This window comes from Colossoma macropomum, unplaced genomic scaffold (genome assembly GCF_904425465.1).
Source record: "Colossoma macropomum unplaced genomic scaffold, Colossoma_macropomum, whole genome shotgun sequence".
Classification (NCBI taxonomy): Eukaryota; Metazoa; Chordata; class Actinopteri; order Characiformes; family Serrasalmidae; genus Colossoma; species Colossoma macropomum.
This window is the reverse complement of record NW_023494805.1, coordinates 11006784-11031145: the sequence shown is the minus strand read 5'-3', so window position 1 is coordinate 11031145 and position 24362 is coordinate 11006784. Positions and strand designations below refer to the sequence as shown.

The 24362-nt window shown below is 38.3% G+C and overlaps 1 protein-coding gene across 13 annotated transcripts in view; it reads right to left on the bottom strand.

Annotated features, from left to right (window-relative positions):
* LOC118825694 (adhesion G protein-coupled receptor L2-like) overlaps window positions 1-24362 on the bottom strand; it is a 180121-nt gene that overhangs the window by 42188 nt on the left and 113571 nt on the right. For 11 of the 13 annotated variants that reach the window (XM_036596446.1, XM_036596449.1, XM_036596447.1 and 8 more), the window contains 5 exons: window positions 21435-21473; window positions 16878-17061; window positions 7758-7880; window positions 6361-6566; window positions 4476-4649 (listed from right to left, as the gene is read on the bottom strand). In XM_036596446.1, coding sequence (XP_036452339.1) covers window positions 4476-4649; window positions 6361-6566; window positions 7758-7880; window positions 16878-17061; window positions 21435-21473 — 726 coding nt within the window. The remainder of the gene's footprint in view (window positions 1-4475; window positions 4650-6360; window positions 6567-7757; window positions 7881-16877; window positions 17062-21434; window positions 21474-24362) is intronic. The other 2 variants (XM_036596450.1, XM_036596448.1) reach the window with 1 other exon arrangement.

Here is a 24362-nt window from a genome sequence, read left to right as displayed (position 1 = left end):
TATTTGCGTATTAGAAAAGCATGATGTACCTTATCACCTTATACCTTAGCAACCACCTAAGATACCATAGCAATGGCCTAATAATAGCCTAGCAACCACCTGGAACACCATAGCAACCACCCTATGTACCACAGTAACCACTTAGCAACACCATGGTAGTAACTTGGAACACATTAGCAACCACCAGAGACCTCATAGCAGCCACTTAGAACACAGTGGCAACCACTTGGAACACCATAGCAACCACCAGAGACATTATAGCAACCAATTATCAACAACCTAACAACAACCAGAGATACTATATTAGCTAGTAATATCCTAATGACCACCTTGAACACCATAGCAACTGTCTACTAACACCCTAGCAGCCACATGGGAGATCACTATGCACTCTCTTAAGGAAATGTACTTTCTCATTATCTTGACATTTAAATCTAAAGACTTGTGCTTAAGTGCTTGAACTCTGTTTCTAACAAGCAGTTTTCAGTATTCAGCAAGGTCTCAGCATATGTGAAACTCTTCAAATCTGTTGGGAAAACGTCTCAGGTGGCTCCTTATGAAGCTGCTTGAGAGAATACAGAGAAGGGGCTACTTTGAGTAATCTGAAATAAAGGACAGTTTTGACTGACCATTTTTTGCTTATTGCATAATGTCCTAGTTATGTATTCACTTAAGTAAATATAAGGAAAAACCCTTTACGAGTAGGAAATGTTTTGACTGGTACTGTATATAGGAATCACAGCCTTTTTCATACATAGTCAACAACATACTAACTTGCTTTATTTGTAATGATAAGCTTTTAATGTTTTGCTATTTTGGGGACAATTTGTATATATATATATATATATATATATATATATATATATATATATATATATATAGGACATGTACTTTTAATGTTCTTAGCAACAAATCATTACAAATAAAGCAAGTTAGTATGGGACAGCCATTCCCTTTGATTTCTTTAAATGTTTATGCTTTGTGTGTTAATTTGGAGACAACTTTTTATAGAAAGAAGAGTCAGTATTTTTCTCTTCATCACTGATGGCTTCAAACATTGCCAAGTTAGTTTATGCTTAATGTAAGACCAAATGTTCTCTTTAGGTTTTAAATCTGGACTCTGACCAGGTCACAGCTATCAGTAAAAACATTACTCATAAATATAATTGTCATGTTTAGTAATATTACAATGTATAGACAGCCGTTCATTTCCAGACTGCACTGTATTCACAACCACTACTAAAGTGCACACTCACTGCCTCAGTGCTCCATTGCCCTATATTCACTGTGACATTCTCTGCACCGTCATCACTAATGCCCCTGAATCCTGCACCACCACATTAATACATGTTACTGGTACAGGCTCAACACTAACCCTAGCTATGCTATCAGCATTTGCAGGTACGTGTTCCCCTTCATACACGCACACACACACACACACACACACACACACACACACACGCTCCTTCAGTGCTAACTGTTAACACTTCCACTAGCATCACAGACTCAGGGATAATGCTCGTACTGACAGTCAGCTAATGACTCTCACCATTAAATCAGACACTGTCCATACCTTCACTGCAAACAGCCACATTCAACCCCATCATTAGCATCACTGTTATCACCCATATTACACTCCTTCACTGCTAACATCTACATTCTGTACTGAAACTGTTAACCCTTAAAAGCCTCTGTCAATCACAAAAGCATGTTGTAATTTTACATTAATTATTTTTTATTTGTAGCTCATTGAAACAAGCAGAGAAAAGAAGAGGAGACTTTTTATGATGAAGAGTTATTGTTGTTGAAAGACTAAACATCTTTCACATTTTTGTGAAAAGATTCTGTTGTTCACATTTCTATCATTCTATTGGTCTTGAATCTGTTGGTGATGTACGAACATCAAATGCAAACATAATTCATTATAAAAACACCAAAGTAATTAGAAAATTACGTGTTATCTACCATTTTATAATTAAATAATCTGTCAACAACAATATATACTTTTACATGTCATTTTCAATATTTCAAGTCATGTGCACAAGTTTTAACACCAAAACGACATGCTTTGTTGATTTTCTAAGAGAAAATAAGATAACACATCCTCTACAGAGAACACACTTAAATATGGCATTTTCTATTGTAGTGCACAAATATCTTTTTATTTGCTGAGTTTAACATTGTGGAAAAATATAACATAAAACATAAAATATCTTTCATAAATTTTGCAAAGGTGATTTTTTAACATGTTAAATTCAGCAAATTATCAGTAATTGTGCATTAGAATGTGTAGACTTGTATTCTCTGTGGAGGTTGTGTTCAGGCTTGGTTTCACACAGTCAAGCAACAAAATGTAATTTGACTGGGGTGCCAAAACATTTGCATACAACTGTATTTTGGAAACAACAAGAGATTATCCAAGGATAAACAATATACTGAAATGATCTATTTGTAGCATTTTTTTACATCATCTATAGTTCTGTTCATTATACTGGACTTTTATTTATTTACTTACTTGCTTGCTTACTTACACCTTCTTACTAAGTGTGTATAGTTATAAAAACTTGCACAGAACCAGTATATTAGAGTCACTTTACGTTATTTCCATCTATCTCCCACCATTCTGTTATTTTATCTTTGAAAACTTTGAACTTTTGAACAGTAGTGTTATTACATTCATGCTGTACAGCAAAATGCCAATAATAACTCTAGAGCTCTATGGGTTAAAATCCCTATTTCACTACATAACCACTAACACCAACTTTCCAAGCACCAGTCAGGAAATTATGGGTGAATACGGCTGAAAATTTAGCATGACGGCACAGACTGCTGTTTTCAGTCATTTACAATTATTCACCATCAGTGATGTTCATTTACCATGACGTGATCAAACTACCCGGTGACCAGCAAAGACTGACTCAACATTCTTTTCAAGTTGAAAAAGTCACGTTGCCAGAACGCAACAACTAAATGCTGTGCCGTTTTAACTCAATTGAATAAGTGTAGTGACTTTAGTTGAAACAGATACTGTGGTGGAAATAGTACAAAGGAAAAACTGAGCACAATAGAACAGAAGGTAATTATTACAATGCAAAACTAAAGTTTCAAAGCATTTGAAGAGGGGTCCAGAATTTCATGAGCTGAGTTAATTCATTACTCAAAGCTGATTTCATTCCAGCTTATTTCATTCTTGAATTACTGCACAGTGCAGACTCGAGCTGAAACGCAAATCTGGCTTTTACTCCTTGATTAAATTTGTGTCATGGCAAGCCCGAGCAGTTTTGAGGTCAGCACGGGGGTGATGTGTTTGCGGCCCACGCTTTCAAAAGGCGGGATTATAATTGTGGTTAATGTTACTGCTAGCATCAAGCGATGGATGGGGTAGAGTTCATGGGGCAAGACATATAATTACCTTCACCACAAACCCCATGTTTCCACATTCATTACTGGCTAAATGCTAGCTGCTTATGATATTAATCATGTAATCGTGCCGTAATTGTATTGCTCTCATAAACGCAGTCCCCGGCGTACTTAGCCAGGTCTGGGTTGAACGGCTATGTATGTTGCTGTTCACTGGGTGAGTTTCATGTTCAGGAACATGTGTCCTTGCTGGCTTTCAGCCACAAGCTGTAAACACAACTTGTTTCAATGAGTTTTTAATGCTACCCATTCCCCATTTCATCCAAAAATGTTTAAACTCTGCCAGCATCTGTTGAAAGTCATCTCGCTGAACCTCCTTCATCAGTTTGTTGTTGATAATCTGATCATTATGAACATGTGGATAGTTTGACATGACCCTTGGAGGGAAGCAGTTGAGAAAACCCTTAAAAGATGCAGTTATGATTAGCGATACAAAAGCATGAAGTTATGTTATATTATTTATTACTTACTCATAGCTCTTTGAAATAAGTGGAGAAATTCTGCTGAATGTCCAGAACCTACACATTCAATTAATACCACATTTGTGTTTGCAAGTAGGAGAGAAAATATTATATTATGATTTAGATATTGCTGTGCATTGGCTTATTTTGCAGCAAAAAAAACATCCACAACATTTTTGCCATGATTTTGTCATTTCTTGACTTTGAAAAAATGATAAATGCAGAACTGAACCTTTTAAATCAGAATGAAATTCAAATGTAAATGTAATTCAGTTTATTACTATGTGTTTAACTAAAAAAATGTAATTGCATTGAAATAACTAATGCTTTTTGGTACTATGCAGAACCATTTTTTTTTAAATGGTTCCTCGAAGAACTGTACACACAACAGGTTTCCATCATAGAGAGGAATCATTTAACCTTGAGTCGTCAATGTTCTATATTTAGTCATCGCCTTTACTAAAGGTACCCTGGAAGGACCCCTTTTAATGGGGCCTACACTACCTAGAAGAAGACTCGGTCATATGTTGCATGATGCATGGTAACTAGGTGAACCAGTAAACTCAGTAACTAGGTAAAGCAAAGGTTGCTCACCACGTGTCCTCGGTGGGCCATGAGGATGGCAAAGTTGGTGAGGTGACTGCAGGAGCAGGTGGTATGAGTTTTATTCGTGCCCAGCAGTTTGCAGCCCTGAGTGGACCAGTATCCCATCATGCTCCTCTCAGAGTAGTTCCAGAAGGAGCAGTTTGGGTTGAAGTAGTTCTCCGTCTGAAAAGACAATCAGAGGAACATTTTATCAGTAAGAGACAAAAGTGCACTGTAGAGCTACAAAAAGAAATAGCAGTCATGTTGAATTTTGTCCATGTTTACAGATAATAGTGTATGATACAGTGTCAGAAACCACATGAGCATAAGCAACTCAGTGTGATGTGAAGCAAGTGTGTGATGATTAAGTTATTCAATTTGCACATTATTAGTTGGTTGAAATGTATTTCTATTACTTGTTAATCACATAATCCTTAAATAATTAATTAAGTAATCCTTAAAGCTCGTTTTAAACTAAAAACACCAACCGAGACCTTAAATATGCTTCTAACAGCAAGTGTGACTATGGTCAGACTGCACATGTATATTTATTAGTGTACACAGTTTATGCTGGGTACCGCACAATGAAATCTTGATGTGCCTGAGTTTTCAGTCACATCTGCCTCTATGGCCTCAGGTAAAAAGTCTAGCTATGGTAATTAATGAGTACTGGCATCCATAATCACAAGGCAACAACATGCCCCGGGTTTTTATACCATCACAGATGTACGTGAATTGATTCATGCTACTGACTTAAGCAGAGATTTCCTCACATTCTTACTGAATTTGATGGCCCAACATTCAAATGAATGCATGCATATCTCTAATAAACGCTGTCCTTGGTCTGTCCTTTTATTTCCCAGTGTCATAAACAGAGCATAGAACATAGTTGCTTGAGTGAGGCTTAAGTCAGCTTAGTATAGCTGTACACATGGGTGTAATGTTTTGTAAAGTGCAGGGATGAAGACCGAGAAAAAATACAAAAGTGGTCCATGGCTGTGGTGGTGGTTTTGCTGTATGATGAGCAGCAGGCAGTAAACACACTGTACAGAGCTGCTCTTTTTAATAACATTTCTCCTGAGAGTTGAGAGAGTCTGATAAGTTTCATTTTCAGTGTCTCAGTGGGCACCATCGAGGGCACACGGACGCACAGCAGATGCATCGCGTGGCATCTTGCCGCACAAAGCCATGCAGCATCACATAGTACAGCGCTACTAAAGAATATCGACTGGGACAGCTGGTAAATGTCAAGTTCAAGTTGTACCTCAGCTGTAAAGCTGAGGTAACCGAACATTAGCATTTCTGTGTATTTAAAATACTGGCTGTCATTCTCTGTGTAAACGTCAGACAACTGTATACAGATTATAAGAAAGATAAAAGCTGAGGAAAAACATTGTTTATGAATATAGCTTTGGTCATTCAAATTGGGAAACTTGGGAAAAAAATAATAAAATCAAACTCCCTATCGTGATATCAGAGATCAAAGTGATCACAGACATTATTTAAGTATTATAAACTGAAATTGTTTAAAAACTATTTTAAACAAACTATATACTAAAATCATTTCACCACAAGTATTGTACTGAAAAATCTTTTATTGAATCAATTTAGTTTCTTATAACGGCAAAAATCAACTACAATATAAATACATAAGAAATTATCACCAGCACTACAATGTTTATTACTCAGTGGGAGTCTGTAGCAGCCTCTAGGCTATGTACTTCCATTGTGATTTTTTAAAAAAGATGATAATCATCCTGTATGTGATCATCAGAATAGCTAAAATTTGGTAAAATTTGAGGTATGTCATTAAAGCCGTTGACCATCCCATCCCTAACTGTCAGCAGTAATACAAGTATCAGCAGCACAACTACAGCACCACTATCACACTTACATCAAGATGTTCCAGGGTGAAGATGACCGGCTCGGACACAAAGACGCGGCTGGACTCTTTGTTGATGGAGGCGGACAGGATATGGGAGTTGACCGTCAGGGTGTGGTTCCTGACCCCACCCTCACCCACCAGCCTCAGGGTGGCGTTCTCCGTAGTCAAGAAGCGGCCCAGGTGCTTATACAGCACAAAGACCAGCTTCGCAACACCTGCGGCACAACAAGAGGAAACCACCAATCAGAAAGAAAAGACAGAGGCTCAATGAACATATAGATGATCCCTGAGAGCAAAGAGGTCTTTTCACTGAAAGGATCTTAATCCACTTTAATGCCTGCTAATACTACAAGCACTGCAGGGTCATGCATGTAAATTATGGTCTTAAAGAAAGCACCTAGACTGGTTGTACTTTTGTCGAGTTAATTGAGCAGTAAAGCACTCATAGCCCCCGAGCTGCTTGTCATAGGTGTGATATTTCAGACAATCCTGTGCAGCTGTGGTTTTTTCAAAGAAATGTTCACAAACACTGTTTCTGTCATGTGAGAACTTATTCCATTTTTATTTGAAAAATGCTAACTGCCATTTATGTTATGTGAACTTTCACACTGAACGGGCCAAAAGAAATGGGTCAGATGTGGAGTAAAATCTAAGTACATTCAAGGGGAATTCCACTTCTTCACAATGGTTTCTCTACAGTGGTGATAGGAATCAGGGGATGAGATGTCTCCAGCACAAACATAGCCATTTTATTTAGTATCCAAAACCACCAGTGAACCTGCACATGCCTTTTGAGATTGTGTATGTTGATGATGTTTAAAAACAAACTTTCTTTGGGGACTATTTTGCCTTACAACACCTTGCAAGTACTTCTCCACCACACATATATTTAAAATTTTATGCCAAAAAGCTTCTCAAAACTATCGCAAAACAATGTCTTCAACGTCCATAACCATTTCATGTAATAACTTTCTGTGGTGAAGTTTTTAGAAGGATTAAGTGCTATAGATGTCTGGTTCCTATCACCACAACTGAGTCTGTAAGTTTCTCTATAATGGAACATTTCACCTCAAACCACTCTTCATGACTTAACACTTGAATTATGCTGACATTTTGCTACACTTATTGAATTGATCTTGACAGTACACTGAAATTTAGACCATTTTCTTCCTTCTCCTCTAAAGTTACAACTGCTGACATATTATTATTTTTAAAGACATCAAGGAAAAACAAATACATAATCCCTACTTTGTGGGATAGAGCTCAAAACACAAAAGATGAAGTCAAAGACGTAGGCTACGGCATCACCCCCTAATCCTGTGAGCTGAAGTTCATGTTAAACCAGTTGTTGCCTTTCAAAAGGTCCTTTCACTAAGCCTCTGAAACCTCATTATTCCCTCACTCACCGTTCTTGCTGTTGAGTTTGACGGTGTTGGCGGAGAGCTGGATAGTGGCTCCTCCTTTGCTGCTCTGTGGGAACTTGAAGTCTTGAACGTGGCCGTCAGTGCTCAGCACGTACACGTCCAACACTGCAAGAAGTGGGAGAATAAAGGAGAGACAAGCAAGGTCATCTAGTGAGGTCAAAATCTACAGTATTTAAAAGGAAATCTGATTAGTAGACAAAGATGCAGAACCATGGAGCTGATAGAGTGTTTATATTGAGGTTATTTTTAAATGGTGTTTAACCCACTAGACTCTAAGAGCTCACATTAGAGGTCATTTACCTGAGCTAAGCCCAAAGGGGCCTGATAAAATCTGGGATTCAGGCCAGGTTCTGGCCGACGTTTTAGCGTCCAACTTCGTGCTTAGGTCAGGCTAGGGTTCGTTTTGTAATGAATGACTGTATTATGCAGTAGATATGGTGTTATTTGAAAGAATATGCCTACATAAATTCCGCTCACTCTCTCCTGCGTGCTTCTCTCTCTCTCTTCAGCATTGCCTATATGCACAAAGTACTGCTGACCTTTTTCCACGGTAGAAATAAAAAGAAAGCCTGCCTAAGGGGAACTGTTTAAAATTTCAAATTAGTTAGGGATGTCTTCATTGTGGAAACATTATGACCTGGTCATCAGATAAAAAGCACACTAGACAGGTACAAGACAATGCTTGCAATACTGTATTTTGACCTATGATAGCAGGAGGACTGGCATGTCATTTCATCAGTGACACACTGGCCATACATGCAGACATTCGGCAGCAGCGCAAGCAGGTTCGGGAGGGGTTTTTCAAATTAAGCAGTACCAGTCAGGCTTTGCCGGGTTAGGTCCTATAGCTGCATGTGCAATTTCATACTAGTGCAGATCTCAAGTCCATACCTTAGTCCCCTGCTCTCAACTACATACTTTACATAGTACTTTTCTAATAGATACTGAATAACATGTCTTAGGCTTCATAACTGAAAAGCAAACCTACATTTAATATACATACACTTTTATTTTGTGAAATAAAATGATTATTTTTATTTTCTTGTTTGAAACTGCAGGCAGTTTAAAGTGGAGCACTGATTTTCAGTGCAAAGTAAGTTTGAGGTGAAGTGAACTCTCAAATGGCACCTGGTTGTTATTTATTTACTAATGACCGTGACAACCTAAGATTCATATTTTATGTGTTTACTAGAAGAGAACCCTATAGGGCCTTCTAGACTTTTAGAAAAGGTCTAATGATTTCTGGGAACTAAAAAAATATATGTCTATAATTTGTACCTTATTTTTCTTGAATAGAATCATTATGTGGTACCTTAAGGTACCTCTCCCACTGGTTAAGACATCAGGAGCTGACCTGAAGGTCTAATGTAATACCAACAAAATTAGGAATCAACAAAACATGTTTTGATTTACAATGGGTGAGACCATTAGGAAAAAAACATCAATCTAGGTCCTAAACACTCGCTGACTGTGAACACCAGACAGGTTTTAGTTAGTTGTTATAAATAGAAAAAGAGTGAGTAGCTTTAGGACAAGGCTCTTTACCGAAAGATACAAGGTAAAATATATGTTAAAGTCTGTTACAAGCTTCAAGTATGACATGACATGTCTACTACAAGCTTGAACTGTCTAATTTATACAGCCAAAAATGTGCATTGCATTGGCTTAGTGCTAACATACTACTAGAAATGCCATAGGTGCCCTAGCAGAAATTGGCATTACTGTGAAAGTGAGTTTTTTCTAATTGTTTTGACCAAATTGTCATATTTGTAGATTACTGTGTCACCATTTGAATGCAAATCACATTTACTACTTGTTTACTGACAAGCCATGAAAACATCAATCCATTTTAAGGTTGTAAACACACATTATGTGAGTCTTAGTGAGGATTCTCCATTGAAAATCACTCGTAGGTTTAATCTCTGCCCTGACAGCTGCCCTTTACTGTATTTGAGGTCCCATGGTTGCAAGAATGTTGATAAAATGATCTATTTATACATTATATATATTTCTGTTAATGCAATCCTGAAAGGTTTGGAGACAGCTATGCTGACCTACTCTCTTTTTCAGGCACAATCCCTGTAAAGCATTACTCGGATATAACTGCATCCACCACTGTGTGCTGAAAAGAAAGATACAGAGCGTTTACTTATCCAGGGAGAGTAGCCGCTGGAAGAAAACATACACACACACACACATTCACACACCCAAACGTATACCCAGAGTACCTGCTAGCGTGTGAATGTCAAATATAGCCGAGATCAAACCTATCACTACACTTTTACTGCGCTTCCCCCTGTGGCTGCCGATAAGTTTGTGGCTTCAGCCTGAGCTGATTGAGGCCCAGACGGAGCGCCGCTCCAGACCATTCACACTTCACTCTCCCTTTGATGTATGAAAATATAGCGAGGTCAGGCGCTAGCATTAGCGCTAGCTCCCTCCTCTCTCCTCCAGACAGTTCACACTCGCTGTCTCTCTCTCTTTCTCTCTTTCTCTCTCTCTCGCTCTCTCTCTCCAGCCTGCTATTTTTCGGCAGTTAGAAATAAGGGATTTTTTTGCCTTTTGCTTCTTCACTCTCGCTTTTCTTTAGGCACCCGCTTCAGTCAGTCCTTGAGCGCTTACCTTGTGTTGTGGTTGGAGCTAAATTATGCTAATTGCCATTGAGAGACACAGGAAGAATGAGGGAGGAAGGGAGGGAGAGAGGGGCGAGAGAAAGTAGAAAGAAAGAAGGAAGGGAAGAAAAAAAGAGAGACAGAGTGGATGGCTTGAAAAAAAGAAAAAGTTCCCTAATGCGCTCCAGGGCACATTCTGTCAGCCGTACAGCCAGCGGGCACCAGCCTGCATTGTTACCACATCTTACGCTCCTCAAATGAAGAAGTGGAGAGAGACAGAAAAGGCAAGTAGGAGTGTGTGGTATGTGTTTGAGGTGTGTGTGGAGTGGAGGGACATGGATGGGTGAAGATGGAGGCAGAAAAAGTGAGTAGAAGAGGAAGTAGAGTAAATCAACCTCTCAAACTGTACGTTTTTTATGTAGTTATTAATCTTAAAGAGCCTATATCGGGAAAAAATGGCATTAAAAAAAAAAGTAATGTAATAGGTAAACGCTGTTTAAAAGAAGAATCCCCCAGTCCATACAGTTCATATATGGAAATTAATCTGCGAAAACATGATGTCACAAAAATATCATTTGCATATATCCACCTATTTAGCCTGCAGGTTAACTGCATCCATTCATGTTGAAGTTATAAGGCATTTTTCTGTCTGGGCTGCTTTCTGAGTAAAATAAACACACTTAAAAAAAAATCGCTCTTGAAGGGTTCTTTAGCACAGACAGTGGTTCTTTATAGAAACCTTTGCATAATTAAAGGGTTCTTTGCATCATGAAAGGATTCTTCAGATCGATGGAGAATGTGTTCTATAGTTCTATATAGCACCTTTTTATATAGCATGTTCATAACATTTTCCAAAAGGTCCTATATAGAACCATCTACAGCACATTCTCCATCAATCTAAAGAACCCTTTCATGATGCAAAGAACCCTTCAATCATGCAAAGCAGTTTTCATGTTTCTGTATAGAACTATTGCCTTTCCCAAACAACCCTTGAAGAACCATCTTTCTTAAGTGTGTAGGGTAGCCAATCAAAAAAGAGTTAATTTACATATATTATTCTTAAAGTAATTTAAAAAAAGGTTTCAAGTAAAAATATGCATTGATAAAACTTAGGAAAGTACAAATCCAACAAAAATCAAACTCAAGCAAAGAGAAACTAGTTACTGCCCACTTCTGAGGGGAAGAGTAGATTAAAAGACCACTTTTTTGCCTCAACATTAAAGAGTTTGTCTAGACAGGTCCTTAAAGTTTAGACCATCAAGAAGGGTGCGTTATTAGGAGGAATGAATACTGTTTTCAGGCACTTGGCTGGACAATAAAGCAACGCACCATTAAAGTACAGTGCATGTTACAAAACAGTTGTTCTATTATCTAACAAGTGTTTCCTGACTCCTGTCCTGAGCAGATGCACTGATACAAGTTCTTTTTGCATTCCTGCCAAGAGGCACATGTGATTCATCTCTATTTAAGGTCTAATTACTGTTTTTGTAGTTCAATCAGGTGTGGGTTTTGTTGGGCTACAACAAAAACATGTAATGTACTACAATCACACACTGGAATGCAGATAAAGCCGTATGCAAGTTTTGGTGCTCCTACTCTAATTACATGTTGTGTTGATTTTGCAAGTAAAAATAAGTTAACACACCCCAGTGAAATAAAATGAGACCTGTGCAGACATGTTAAACTTAGCAAATGGACGGTTTGATCAGTTTGATCTCTTTTAGAGTACTAGTGTGTTCTCTGTAGAGGATGTGTTATTTTATTTTCTTATTTCCTTGGAAAATCAGCCAAAGTATGTAGTTTGACTGGGGGTGTTTGATTTTTTTAATATTACTATGTGCTCATAAATGTGTAATAAACCCAAAAAGTTTCATGAGTCATCTGTAAAAAAACAATTGGCCGAAATGGTCATACAGTTGCATTCCTTTGGTGCAAATTCTGAAAAGAAGGTGAATTTATTAAATAAACAATGCCTTAGGTCCTAAATGTACTATGATGTTATAAATCTTGAGACTTATTATTCAGCAACTACTATGAATTATGTAGTAAACACTATGAAATCATGATAAACAGCTATACAAGTAACTGAAGTTTAAACCATGTTTGGACCCTAAAGAACTAAAATAAATATAATAAATAAATAAAATAAATATAAATATAAAAAAAATATAAATATAAATAAAATAAATATAAATATTAATTTGTTTACTTTTAAAATAATAAATAAAATATACAACTTACTAACTTAGTAAAACTAAAATAAATATAAATACAATTTACATGTTTAAAACCATTTTTTCTATATGATTATATAATAATTATAAAAATATTTAATACATGTAATAATATATCAAATTTATAAATATACATACATTTAAAATGAATACTATTGAATTATTTCTAAGATAAATAACATTTAAAAACTTAATAATGCAATAATTCTAAAATAAATATATATTTTTAAATAATAAATAAAACGTATTGCAAGGGAAATATTTCACATAAATTATAAAATATGGAGATACTTGAGCTAAAAAAACAAGTATAAAGAGATTTTTGATAATCCATTTCTACGTTACTCGAGAGGATAGTAACTCTTTCCTCACATCTGCTTTTCAAATAGAGCGTCTGCGTCTGGTTTTGAAATTCTGATATCTGCTAGCCCTATCCTTGCTTTAATATTCAATCGCGACTCAAAAGACCTGATTGAAACCAGGGTAAAACAGGTGCACGATCTCAATGCGAGTTTGATGAGAGTTTCCACGCAGCTGACTCTGGAATCAAAGGGCTGGAAGGCCATTGAGGGAAAAGGTTGAAGGCAGAACCATGGCAACCCAAAGGCCTGTGCAGCAAAATGACAGTCGAGTGCGCAAAGCTGACTAATATGAATGAGCTCACATCACTAATAAAGTCTACTGGCACAGGCCTGTGTCGGCTTTTCTCTGAACGGGGTAGAGAAATCAAACCGCCGGCGCGCTGAGGATCGGGCAAATCCGCTCTCTTTCAAAATCCCCCCTCTCCCTCTCTCTCTCACTCTCTCTCACTCCCTCTCCCTCTACTGAATAAACCCTCCTCCGAAAAAGACTCCTTTTTTTTCCAGCACATCCATAAAACAACTGCTGCACAGCTTCCTTCGCCCTCCAGTCTGCTCTCAGCTCACTCAGATGTATTAGTGACGACTGAAACTAAACAGACATCACACTCGCAGCCCTGCATGTATGAATACTCAGTTTTATGTTGGTTTAACTTCTGCAAAAAGGTTTGACTAAATGCTTTTTCCCTCTCTCTTTCTCCCTCTGAGGAAACAAAACAAAAAAAGAGAGTGATATTTGCAAAATAATTAAGCATTTGTCAGGCTAATTACTTTAACACGCGTGATTATTTGACTGATTGCAAAAAAAAAAAAAAATCTCCAAACTGCTAGCAAAGCTGACGACACCCAGACAAACACTTTTACTCCCAAGTTTCCTTCATAAACATTCAGTTATTTTTTTTTATACTTTTCAATTGTCATTTACTGAAAATCAGCAATATTCCCATAACCAGAATCCAGCTGCTATACTCCATAAAACAATACAGCAAAGAAAATACACCAAATATTCACATATTAAAAGATTTGTGCCCTTTGAGTGCCTAAATGCCTTCTGACTTTATGCACGACGGAAAAAACAAACATATTAGCATTTTAAAGGTTCTTATAAAAGTCTCTTTACAGTAAGAATGTGATGGACATATTCATTTATATGCACATTTTCCCACATAGTGCTTTGAAGGAAGTCTTTTAAATACTTCTTACTTTTTCTTTACCCAGCAAAATATTTTGAAATCTTTGGACGCTTCTCCACTGTGGAAAGTACCAGAATCTTAGACATCAGAAAACTGGAACTGTCTTGTTCCCATTGGCCAACTGAAAGTTCCAGTTCTATGATTTTTAGGTGCTTAAAGCTAGAACAATCAAGACTTAATGGTACTCAGAGGTGTTCTTTTCTGTCTTTGCAGCTGAAGCCAACATTTTAGCCAATTCTTTACTCTTCCGGGTGAAGGTAAAGTTACCAACCACTACACCACGACCGATGCATGCACAAGAATGTAAACTAGAATGGTGTGTTGATTTGTCAATTGCTATTTTCAGAATTATTGCTGTGCAAAGAGTTTGCTAAGGTAATATAAGATGGGAAGCTATCACTAACATCATTCACATGTATGCTATAGCCTTGACAGAATGACTGTTGTTGCTCATTTTCACACAAAAATATAAACTTTTTTGTAAAAAAAACTAAAAAGTGCAGTATATCATTTCATATCAGCCAATAAGCCAAGCTAACTATCTAACTAGCCAAATTAGACACATTAGAGCAGCATAAAATGACCAAACATCCTCACAATTACTGTGATGGTTCCAGTCGTCTCTCAAGCAGGTAGAAAAATGAACTAGAACTAGAACTGTGGGTTAGGTTTGTTTTTGTATGGGTCAGTTCTTGTTTTTGAATGTGCACTGGACAAAGCACCCTCTCTGCATGCTTTTGTATTGTTTGGTTAAGTCTACTTACATTGCTTGGCCTTTTTTAAACACTCTTGATTACTCAATTAAGGGTTAAAATAATTGCTTAATTATCACTAATATATAACCAATAGTGACCACCACTCTAATGTGACCAATGTGGCATCTCTCGAGAAATGCTGGCGTACTCTGAGCAGTGTGACTATAGTCTCTATACAGTGCAGATCTTTGCAGGCTGAATAATTGTCTTTGTTTGCCACCAACGTTGAATACCTACTCCTACACACTTGCGAATGCTTCAAATGATGACAAAACATTATTTGAATTTGTAATAGAGAGAAATGTTTACACTAGATTAGAAGCCTGTCTTGAGGTTAGCTTCAAAGTCAAATTCAAAGTGAAAAACTATAAAATGAAGCCAGCTAATTTGGAAGCTGGAGGCATTGGACCACTCGGGAGAAATCTGCTGTTCACATCACAGGCAGCTGCAAAACAAGCGCAAACATCATTTGCTCCAACCTCTGATTCCGTGGAACTTTCTGAAAGGGTCATATTTGGGTTTATGCACTTTGACAGCAGACTTTTAATGAACATCTACAATATCTCAGATGCAATGGTGGGTCAGAACAAGAGTCCAAGGGGTCACAGCCTTCTAAAAGAGAGGCGTTGAATATTAAAGCAGTGGCTCAGCCAACAAACAAATTTACACAATTTTCCTCTTAACCCAAGAGTAGGCGATCAGCCAAGACATGTTCGGTGTCTGAAGTTTACTTCTTTAGCTTTGCACTGGAGCTACAAGGCTAATGGAGCTAATAAGTAACTCATCAATTAGCTGTGCATTCACCTTTATGGTAATCTCTTCCATATTTGGTAAACAGCTATGAAATTGGAGCTACTATGTTTTCTATAACTGTACCAATAAGCTTCATGGTGCTTTTATTGTTGGATGCACTGTGTTAGTTTCTGAGAGAGAGTGCATAAACACTCAGAACGTAATTCAAATCACTGTGGAAATGCGTATTACTGACTTGTTAAATCACAGCAACAATAAAAGTGCATTTTTTTTTTTATCCATAGCCACCATCTAATAAAACCTTTTTAACCTCTTTCTGCAGTCCCATTGTGGCCACTTCACTGGTGGAATGGAAATTAACTTGGGAATTTTTTAATTAACATAATTAAATGGACTGGCCACTGTTGGCTCTTCTGTGTGAAATGTTGTGTTGAGCTGCTAGTGAGCAGTGAGGGGTGAAAGAGGAGGGGTGAGAACCCCTTGCTGTGAAAACGATTCATACCTTGCCACAAAGATAGTTAAACTGAGATAAAACTGATGACACAACTGCAGATTTCCTCATATCAAACAGTCCTGCAATACCTGACACCATAAAAATAGTGTTCAACCACAATAAAATACTTTTCTAAATGTTGAACTGATTGCTCACCTATGAAGTTGAAAATCTAGTTCATTTTAGCTTTATAAATTACCAATGAGACATGTTTTATTCACTTTATTAAAGAAAAAAAAAATCTTGTAATAAAATACAAATGAAATTGTATTTTATGGCTACTGTGAAAAAGGGTTCATTCAAAGAAGAGTGGCATTGATGTTTAGTTTTGTGCATAACCGTAAAATCTGACCAAAGTGTTCATTTGAAAGTTCAAAATGTTTGCTTATGACACAAAACTAAAAATTTACAAAGTTATGGTTATTTCTTTGTGTATCTAAATAAATGCAACAACAGCTTTGGAGAATCCTGTTATTAATGAAGAAAAGTAGATTAAAAAAGATTTGCTTTGGCTCTAAAGGGTGAAACTGCCAAATCTACATGGTTTTGGTTTCATGTTCTTTTGAAATGAGCTCGAGAGAGAACATTGTAACCTGTATGTAAAAGAGCTTTCAGACCACGCTTTGATAGGTGTCTCAAATCTCACACATAAAGCCTTGTCACCGACTTTTTTCCCTTCAGTATGCCTGATGAAATGACTCACTTATATTATCGGCGGGCACTTTGACCACGGCGGGCTCAATCAGGTTGTCTGCGAGGACAAAGGCCCCTTCCTCCAGGGTATCCAGTAACATGGTGGCGGCGTGCGTTTGCTCCGTGGAATTCATGTCTTGCCAGGACTTCAGGGCTTCCGGCCTCAGGAGGTTGTCCACCGTGTCCACGATGGCCTGTAACCGTGGAAACAAGAGAAATGACAGGCACTTGATATTTGCCGTTTCCCTTTGTGGAGATCAAAAAAAGAAAAAAGGAAAAAGACTTCATACATGAGGCACATGAGGGGGTAACGAGAGCAAATGAAAGTCATGACAAGCAAGTAAAACCATGATTGGGGGTCGGAACGGGGGGAGGGGGTTGAAGAGTGGGTCTTTGGCCCAAACAGGGCTTGGTTTTGTGCCTGGAATTGCACGTGTGTTTGTGTATGTGTGTGTGTTGTGTGTTACCTTTGTCATTTAACCATCACAGGGATTGTTATTGCAAATTGCGGCGGGAAACTAGCCCAATACTTTTCCAAATAAATGGGGCATTCTTCTGCCATTCACTAGGCCAAAGTGGGCCTATTCCTACAAAGCGGCCTGTTTTCCAAGGAACAATTATGATTACATTCCATAACAGGATCTGACCGCAATGCCCTCAGAATGTATGCTTTTTCCTGCGAGGGGGAAAGGGCTTATCGGGCGGCGGGATCTGTTCGCAGAAGCCCGGCGGACTGGAGGGGGGAAAAAAAAATGACGGAGACGTTCACGTTCCCTTTCCCGCTCCTAATCACAATCCTTTCATTTCCTGAGGCCTGGAGCGAGTGCTAACTGAATTAAACAGTTCCAGGGCCATTCCCAACCTTATTTAAACACTGTAGACCAGCTCGCTACACCATACAGTGGGTCCTTATTGCACGGTGTCACTCCAGACTCGCTATTAAAGAAGAAAAGAAGATAGCCTGCCGAGTTTCCACTGAGTGGGCCTCGATCTACTGGAGATAAAACAGAATTGAGATACACACAAGTCAAGATTAGCTATGTCATGGTGACGGCAAGCTCTTCCACCGCTCTGTCACCGCCAATAAGCACAATAACGCTTGCCACTTTACCGCTTTTTATTTCCGCTCTCAGCTGCAATGTGCCCACCATAACCTAGAGACGACTCAGATTAACCTTCCGCCACTGATCGGACCACTTTAGCGCTTTCCCTGGAATACAATACCAGTCAAAAGTTTGGACACCTGATTGGATATCTATTTTTCATAACCTTAAAGACATTTAAATATTTGTTTCTAAGACAAAATGAACTGTGAAGTTGATGTCTATGTACAAATTTATGTTGAGAGTAAAAACAAACAGTTTTCTGCGGTCAGTAAGATATAAACGTTTGTGAAACTTCTTTAAGCTTGTTGGAAAAAAAAACATTTCAGGTGGTTCGTCATGAAGCTGCTTGAAAGAATCTCAAGCAGTGGGGAACTCTTAGGGCCTTCTCGGCCTTTAGAAAAGGCCTAGTGATTTCTAAGAACGAAAAAATACATGTCATTTTTAGCTCATTCTGATTTTATAGAATCTTCATGCTTGTTGTATTTAAGGACTGCAAGAATTGAGGTATTATTTTTTATTTCATTATTCATTTTTGGTGGGAAAGAAAATGATTAAGATCTTGAAATGCCCAGTGGAATCTGCCCAGTCAGAATTTTTTTTACCCCTGTGGTATCTAGGCAGACAGTCAAGAAAGCTCACCTACTGGACTTCAGGATCTGGACAGAAGACCTTACAGGTTAGATCAACTACTGACATAATTAGGAACTGACAGTGGAATCAAACAATCACATATTGATTTGAAAGGGGTGGGATTCATTTCTTGGGAAAAAACTGTCCTTACTGACGGCGAATACGAGCTGCACTTTAACCAGGTTCCATTCAGTTGTTGAAAACAGTTGTGAGAGCTGTATAGTAGGGCTCTTTACTGAAAGAATTACTGTAAAAATGTGACATGTAAAGGTTTAAATGTCATTTACAGGCTATAAATGTCCATGTGTAATCTAGAATGGCCAAAAAGATTTATGTGCACCAGAGTTAGCTTAGCACAAACATAATATTAGAAATCCAATAGGGGTGCACAGGTGTTTTTTTCTCATTTCTTTGACTGTTTCAATGTTTATGTCTCTAACAATAAAGGCCACGCTCTAATAGTCATGGTTCTTCACTGATGTAAAGCTGCATCATGGCAAATAGGGCTAAATGGTCACTAGATAATTTCATATGCGTTGTTCTATATCTGATGATTTCTCTATTATTCTTTGTGTAATAATAATAAAAATATAGAAAACCCTGTCACAGTGTATCCAGACCTTTGAGTGGTTCTGTAACTGTTTCACATTAGTTCATCTTTAAGCTCTTTACGGGTTGAATCAAATACATTGAAGCTGGGAGAAACACTGCTGTGCAGTTTGATACTGTATTCCCTGGATCTGCACCAGAAAACAACCTGTACTGCACTATCACTAACAGCAGCAACTGCACTGTTGACAAACAAAAAGTCACACCAGCACTTTTATACCGTCAGCACAATGTAACAGTAGCCACAGCGGTAATGAGCTAACTGTGTTTTAGTATCATCTGGCAAAACAATACAAACCATCGACTGTGCACTCTAGACCCAGCCATGGCTTTATTTATTTTGGTAGTGGTGGGCATGACCAATCTAGCTGTTGATTAAACTGCATGATTAAACTGTGCTCTGAATAGCGCTCTCAAGTCAAAGGAATTGCTTGCAATAACAAAAGCATAGTGTAATCTTATATTAACTATTTCTCATTGAAACAAGTGGGGAGATTACATTGAAATGCAGATTCTAAACTTTCTGTATCATGTTTGTGTTTTTAAGTAGACAAAGAGATTTTATTATGACTTCAGTCTGATGAAAAGTTACTGCTGTGTACAGTTTGTGTGGAAGGAAAATCATCCTTTACATGTTTTTTTCATCATTTTTGCCATTTCTTGACATCAAAACAAGCAAAAAAAAAATCTACTGATAAAGAATATAACTTATGTAATGTAATGTAATGTAAATACATTTGGTCCTATTTTATTTGAATAGTCCCCATAAATACGCTACAGATATTGACAAAAAGTGTTAGGGTTAGGGTTAGGGTTAGGACCAGGGTTAGGGTTAGGACTAGGTTCTGGGTTGAGAATAAGATTAGAGTGAATGTTAGGTCTGTGGATAGAAAAAGCTGAGGAGCTTAAATGCAAGTTAAAGGTGTGGTACGCATCTACTAAACATCTACAGGGGGCTATCCATATAAAGTGTAACATTTAAATAGGTGATATGATATAAATCTAATGTATAGCAAATTGACAATAACTCTAAAGTTCATTTCTGGGCAGAGGTCATTAAAGACTGCTCTGAATTTAAGCACACCTGTGGCAGACGAGCTGGATATTCTGCATGAGAACTGAGCGCTCAGGGCGTTCTTAATTTGAGACTGGTTTTGTCAATGCTAAAACAGGCGTTTGAATGGAGAGGGACTTTGAAAAAGGCGGATCATAGCGCACACTCGAGGAAGTTGGCACGTGAAACAGCCCGACGTTGGCCTATTTCTCTTGGCAGACAAAAAGGAGGAGGTAAAAAAAAGAAGAAAAAAAAAACGCTTTATCACATAAATAAACCCCAGTCAAAAAAGAGCCTCACGTGGCAGCAGGCTGGGAGTTTTCCAGCAGAGTGTGTTGAAAAGAATGCACCCTGGTGCAAAACAGGTATTTGAGGGAGGGACATATATCGGATATAAACACAAATGCACTAATGGAGAAAATGACTCCATCACACGATGGCGTGTGACCTCCAGCATCCGGGAGGTAGGAGTGGTGGAAGTTGACGAAGGTGAAAAAGTGAGCCGCTTTGATCAAACCACTGGCACTCAAAAGGGGGGGTGCAATTACATCTGTAGGAAAGGCAATTACTCATACAATACTCAAGTGCTGAGGGACGGAGGAGGTGCAAAGGAGGAGAAAAGTAGGAGAGGGAGCAAGAGAAGGAGGAGAATGCATGAGAAAGAAGGAAGAAAAACAGGTGAGCACAGAGAGAGCGGGGAGATATAGAAAATTAGGGAGACTGTAAGAGAAGCAAGAGGGCGAGAAATACAGAGAGACACAGAGAGAGAGGAGAGAGAGTGAAGAAAGAGCTAGAGTATGAAAGTAGTGAGGAGAGCGCGAAGGCATGGGGGGGAGGGGAAAGAGATGAAAGGTAAAGGAGGAAGAGCATGCAAGGGAGTAGAGAGAGAGTGAGCGAGAGAGAGAGAGAGAGAGAGAGAGAGAGAAGGAGAGAGGGAGAGAGGGAGGCAGTGGGGAAGGGAAAAGAAAAGAGCAGCAGCCAGGCAGACAAAGGCAGAGACGCTAACAAGTGCCTAAAGAATTAGTCAGAATCCAGCAGAGAGCGTCCCGCAGACACGCAGACAGAAACACAGACAGACACACAGCCGGCCAGACAGACAACCAGACAGACGGAGAAGCTGCATGCAGCGAAGCGGGGTAACAGGAAGCAGGATGCAGCGTGTATGTACCTTCATATAGGCCCTGCATGTCTTCTCTCGCTTTTGACGCTTATTTAGAGAAACAAGAGCACACACACATACAGAGAAAGAGGAAAGGTCAGGATACACTCTGAGGCCTGACAGATACATTGCTGGAGGCTAAAACTGGCCATGGATATATCGATATTGTCAACAAATGCAGCATCCTGTTTTATATAGTAATAATAAGATGCCTGTAATGTCTTATGAAAAAGTCTGGGTTGCCTTTACCCAGATGGTTCATGTCCTCTATAAGGAACAAACTTAAATATGACATTTTCTGCAAATTTTAGTGCTCAATTCCAAACATATTGAAAAAAATTAAACATAAAACATAAAATGTGCCATAACTATTTGCACAGGCCACATTTTATTCTATCCTGTGTGGATGTGTAACTTATTCTCACTTAGAAAACAAACATAACATAATTTGACCAGGGGCGCTCAAACCTTTGCATATGACTATCTATAGATGGTTTACTTTAGTTACAGATTAAAACTGATTAATCTGAACACAAATCACCATCATGGTTAAAACAACAGAACTATGTTATTGACTGCATAACAATAACACAATATAACACAAGTACCTTTATGTGAAAAGACCTAATCAAAGATGAGAAACTAACAGAGCTAATTCACAAAAAACACTAAGAACTACGAGAAGCTCCGCCTTCTGTGATGTAATATTTATGTTTTTTAATACTTTGAGAGTGTCTGCTGTTTAAGTTTAATACATGTGACAAGTGAGCATTAACAGTCATATTTGACCTTATTTCACAACTAGTACTGGACAGTATACCAGTTCATCCTATACATCCTATTAAAATTTGTCTTAAATGATTAGTGGTCATGACCAGCATGTTCAAAATTAGCACAGATACTGCAACATTCAAACAGTGCAAAATATGCTAGGTTAGCCTGGCTAGCCAGGGATGTTTCAGTAAAACTTGTAAAAAAATATATATTAAAAAGTTAAGGAACTTTCAGAATAATAAGTCACTGTTAACCTACAAAAACAGCTTTACTTAAGGCCAGTATGAATTGTAGTCATCATCTAGTAACTGGTTTGGCTAATCAATTCTTATAGTATATATATATATATAAAAGTCAGTCAGGCCGCAAGGAATCATTTAACTATATAGCTCCATGCTGACATTTTCACTGTTGATCTGCTGCTGCTCAAACTGTTTGAACATGCTAAATGCAAGAATGAAAGAAACAAACAGCATCTTGAATCATCATTTCTCATTTTCATTACTATTGTTAAATTATTTGTAATATCTTAAATTTTGACACTTTATTGTTTCTTTGGTCCAAATATTTTCAGTTGTTTTTATCTTTCAAGTGCCACTTTGGACCATTTTTGGCCAAAAATTTCCGATACTTGCAATTTTGGTGCTTCCCTAGAAACTATTGTCTGTTTTATTTTTAAATATGATATGGCTGTTATTATCAGTTTTCAGAAGTTTTAGCTCCTTAATATCAGTATTGGTGGCATAATTTTCCTATCAGTCAGGCCGTGATGTTCACACTCATCCTCATCCACACACATTTACACACACAAGTTTGTCTTACATTACATGTGAGGACTTCCATTGATTTTTGTATAACTGTAGCCAAGAAATACTACACCAACACCTAAACCCTAAGCTTAACCTCATTCTTCAAAAGGCAATCGTTGTGCTCTTTCAGATTTTCCAAAAAAATGAATTCATGGTGAAAACGGCACATGCCCAAGTAAAGACCAGCAAAAAGGTCCTTATACAAAATCGTATGATGTCCTCACACACAGACACACAAGGTTAGAAATTAGAGGTTAGTAGAGTTTATACAGGTCCTGAATGTGTTTCCTTCTTTTGACACTTATTTAGAAAACAAAAGCACACACGCATACACAGACTGCGTTAGAAGGGTTCACATAGGCACAGTGCATCTTTTCTCATGTTTTGATGCTTGGATCCAAAGATAAAAGCCCACACGCACACAAACAAGTACAGAGAAACAGAAAAGACCAAGAATAATACACACACAAACACACACATACATACATACCACCCTTCCTCACATACACACACACAGTTATAAGACATAAGAGCGTATGAAACCGGCGGCTGCATCATCAAAGGAACATCAAGGTGCCACATTCCGGCACACACTCGTGTGGTTTGGAGTGTGTAATCAGAGCATCAGCACGGCCGGCCGAAGCCGAGCAGAAATGGAAGCAGCCTGGCCAGCCCATTTCCCCCGCTTCAATTAAAAGTGTCTTTGGAATACATCACCAGCTTACATAACTAAAACACCAGCACTGCTGAATCGCACACGGAGAGAGAGAGCAAGGAAAAAAAAAACACGGAGATGCAAGTAGTGGACCGTGCATTCAAATGAAGCCCGAAAATCCATTAAACTCAATCCATTGAGCTGGAGGAGGTCATTTGTATTTGATGGTCAGGATAATTGTGCTATCTGGCGATATGATCGTTTTCGGGCTCGCTCCATCAAAACAAAGTGCCCTTCTCTTTTTTCCTCTCTCTCTCTCTCTCTCTCTCTCTGACTTTCTGTCTCTCTCTCTTTCTTTCTATAGATTTTGCAAGTATAAGGACATTCACTGGCTAATAGGTTCACTCCAGACCAATCCTGCAGAGGTGCGGTGTGCAGAAGAAGAAAGGAAAACTTGCCCTGCCTTTGAAAAAAAAATTCCTTCACAAAATTACACCTACTTCATTTCCTTTACTCCAGACCGGCGCTTTCAGCAGTGAGAGCGGAGCACTGAGAGCCGGCCTTGAGGCCGTATGAGTCTGTCATTTTTTTTTCCCATTCTCTGCTAAGCCCACCACCATCCAATCCTTCATGTTGGATATCTGTGGCCTCTTGGGCTCCTGTAGAGCTTCTCCTGTGAAAATATCTCCCTCTGCCACA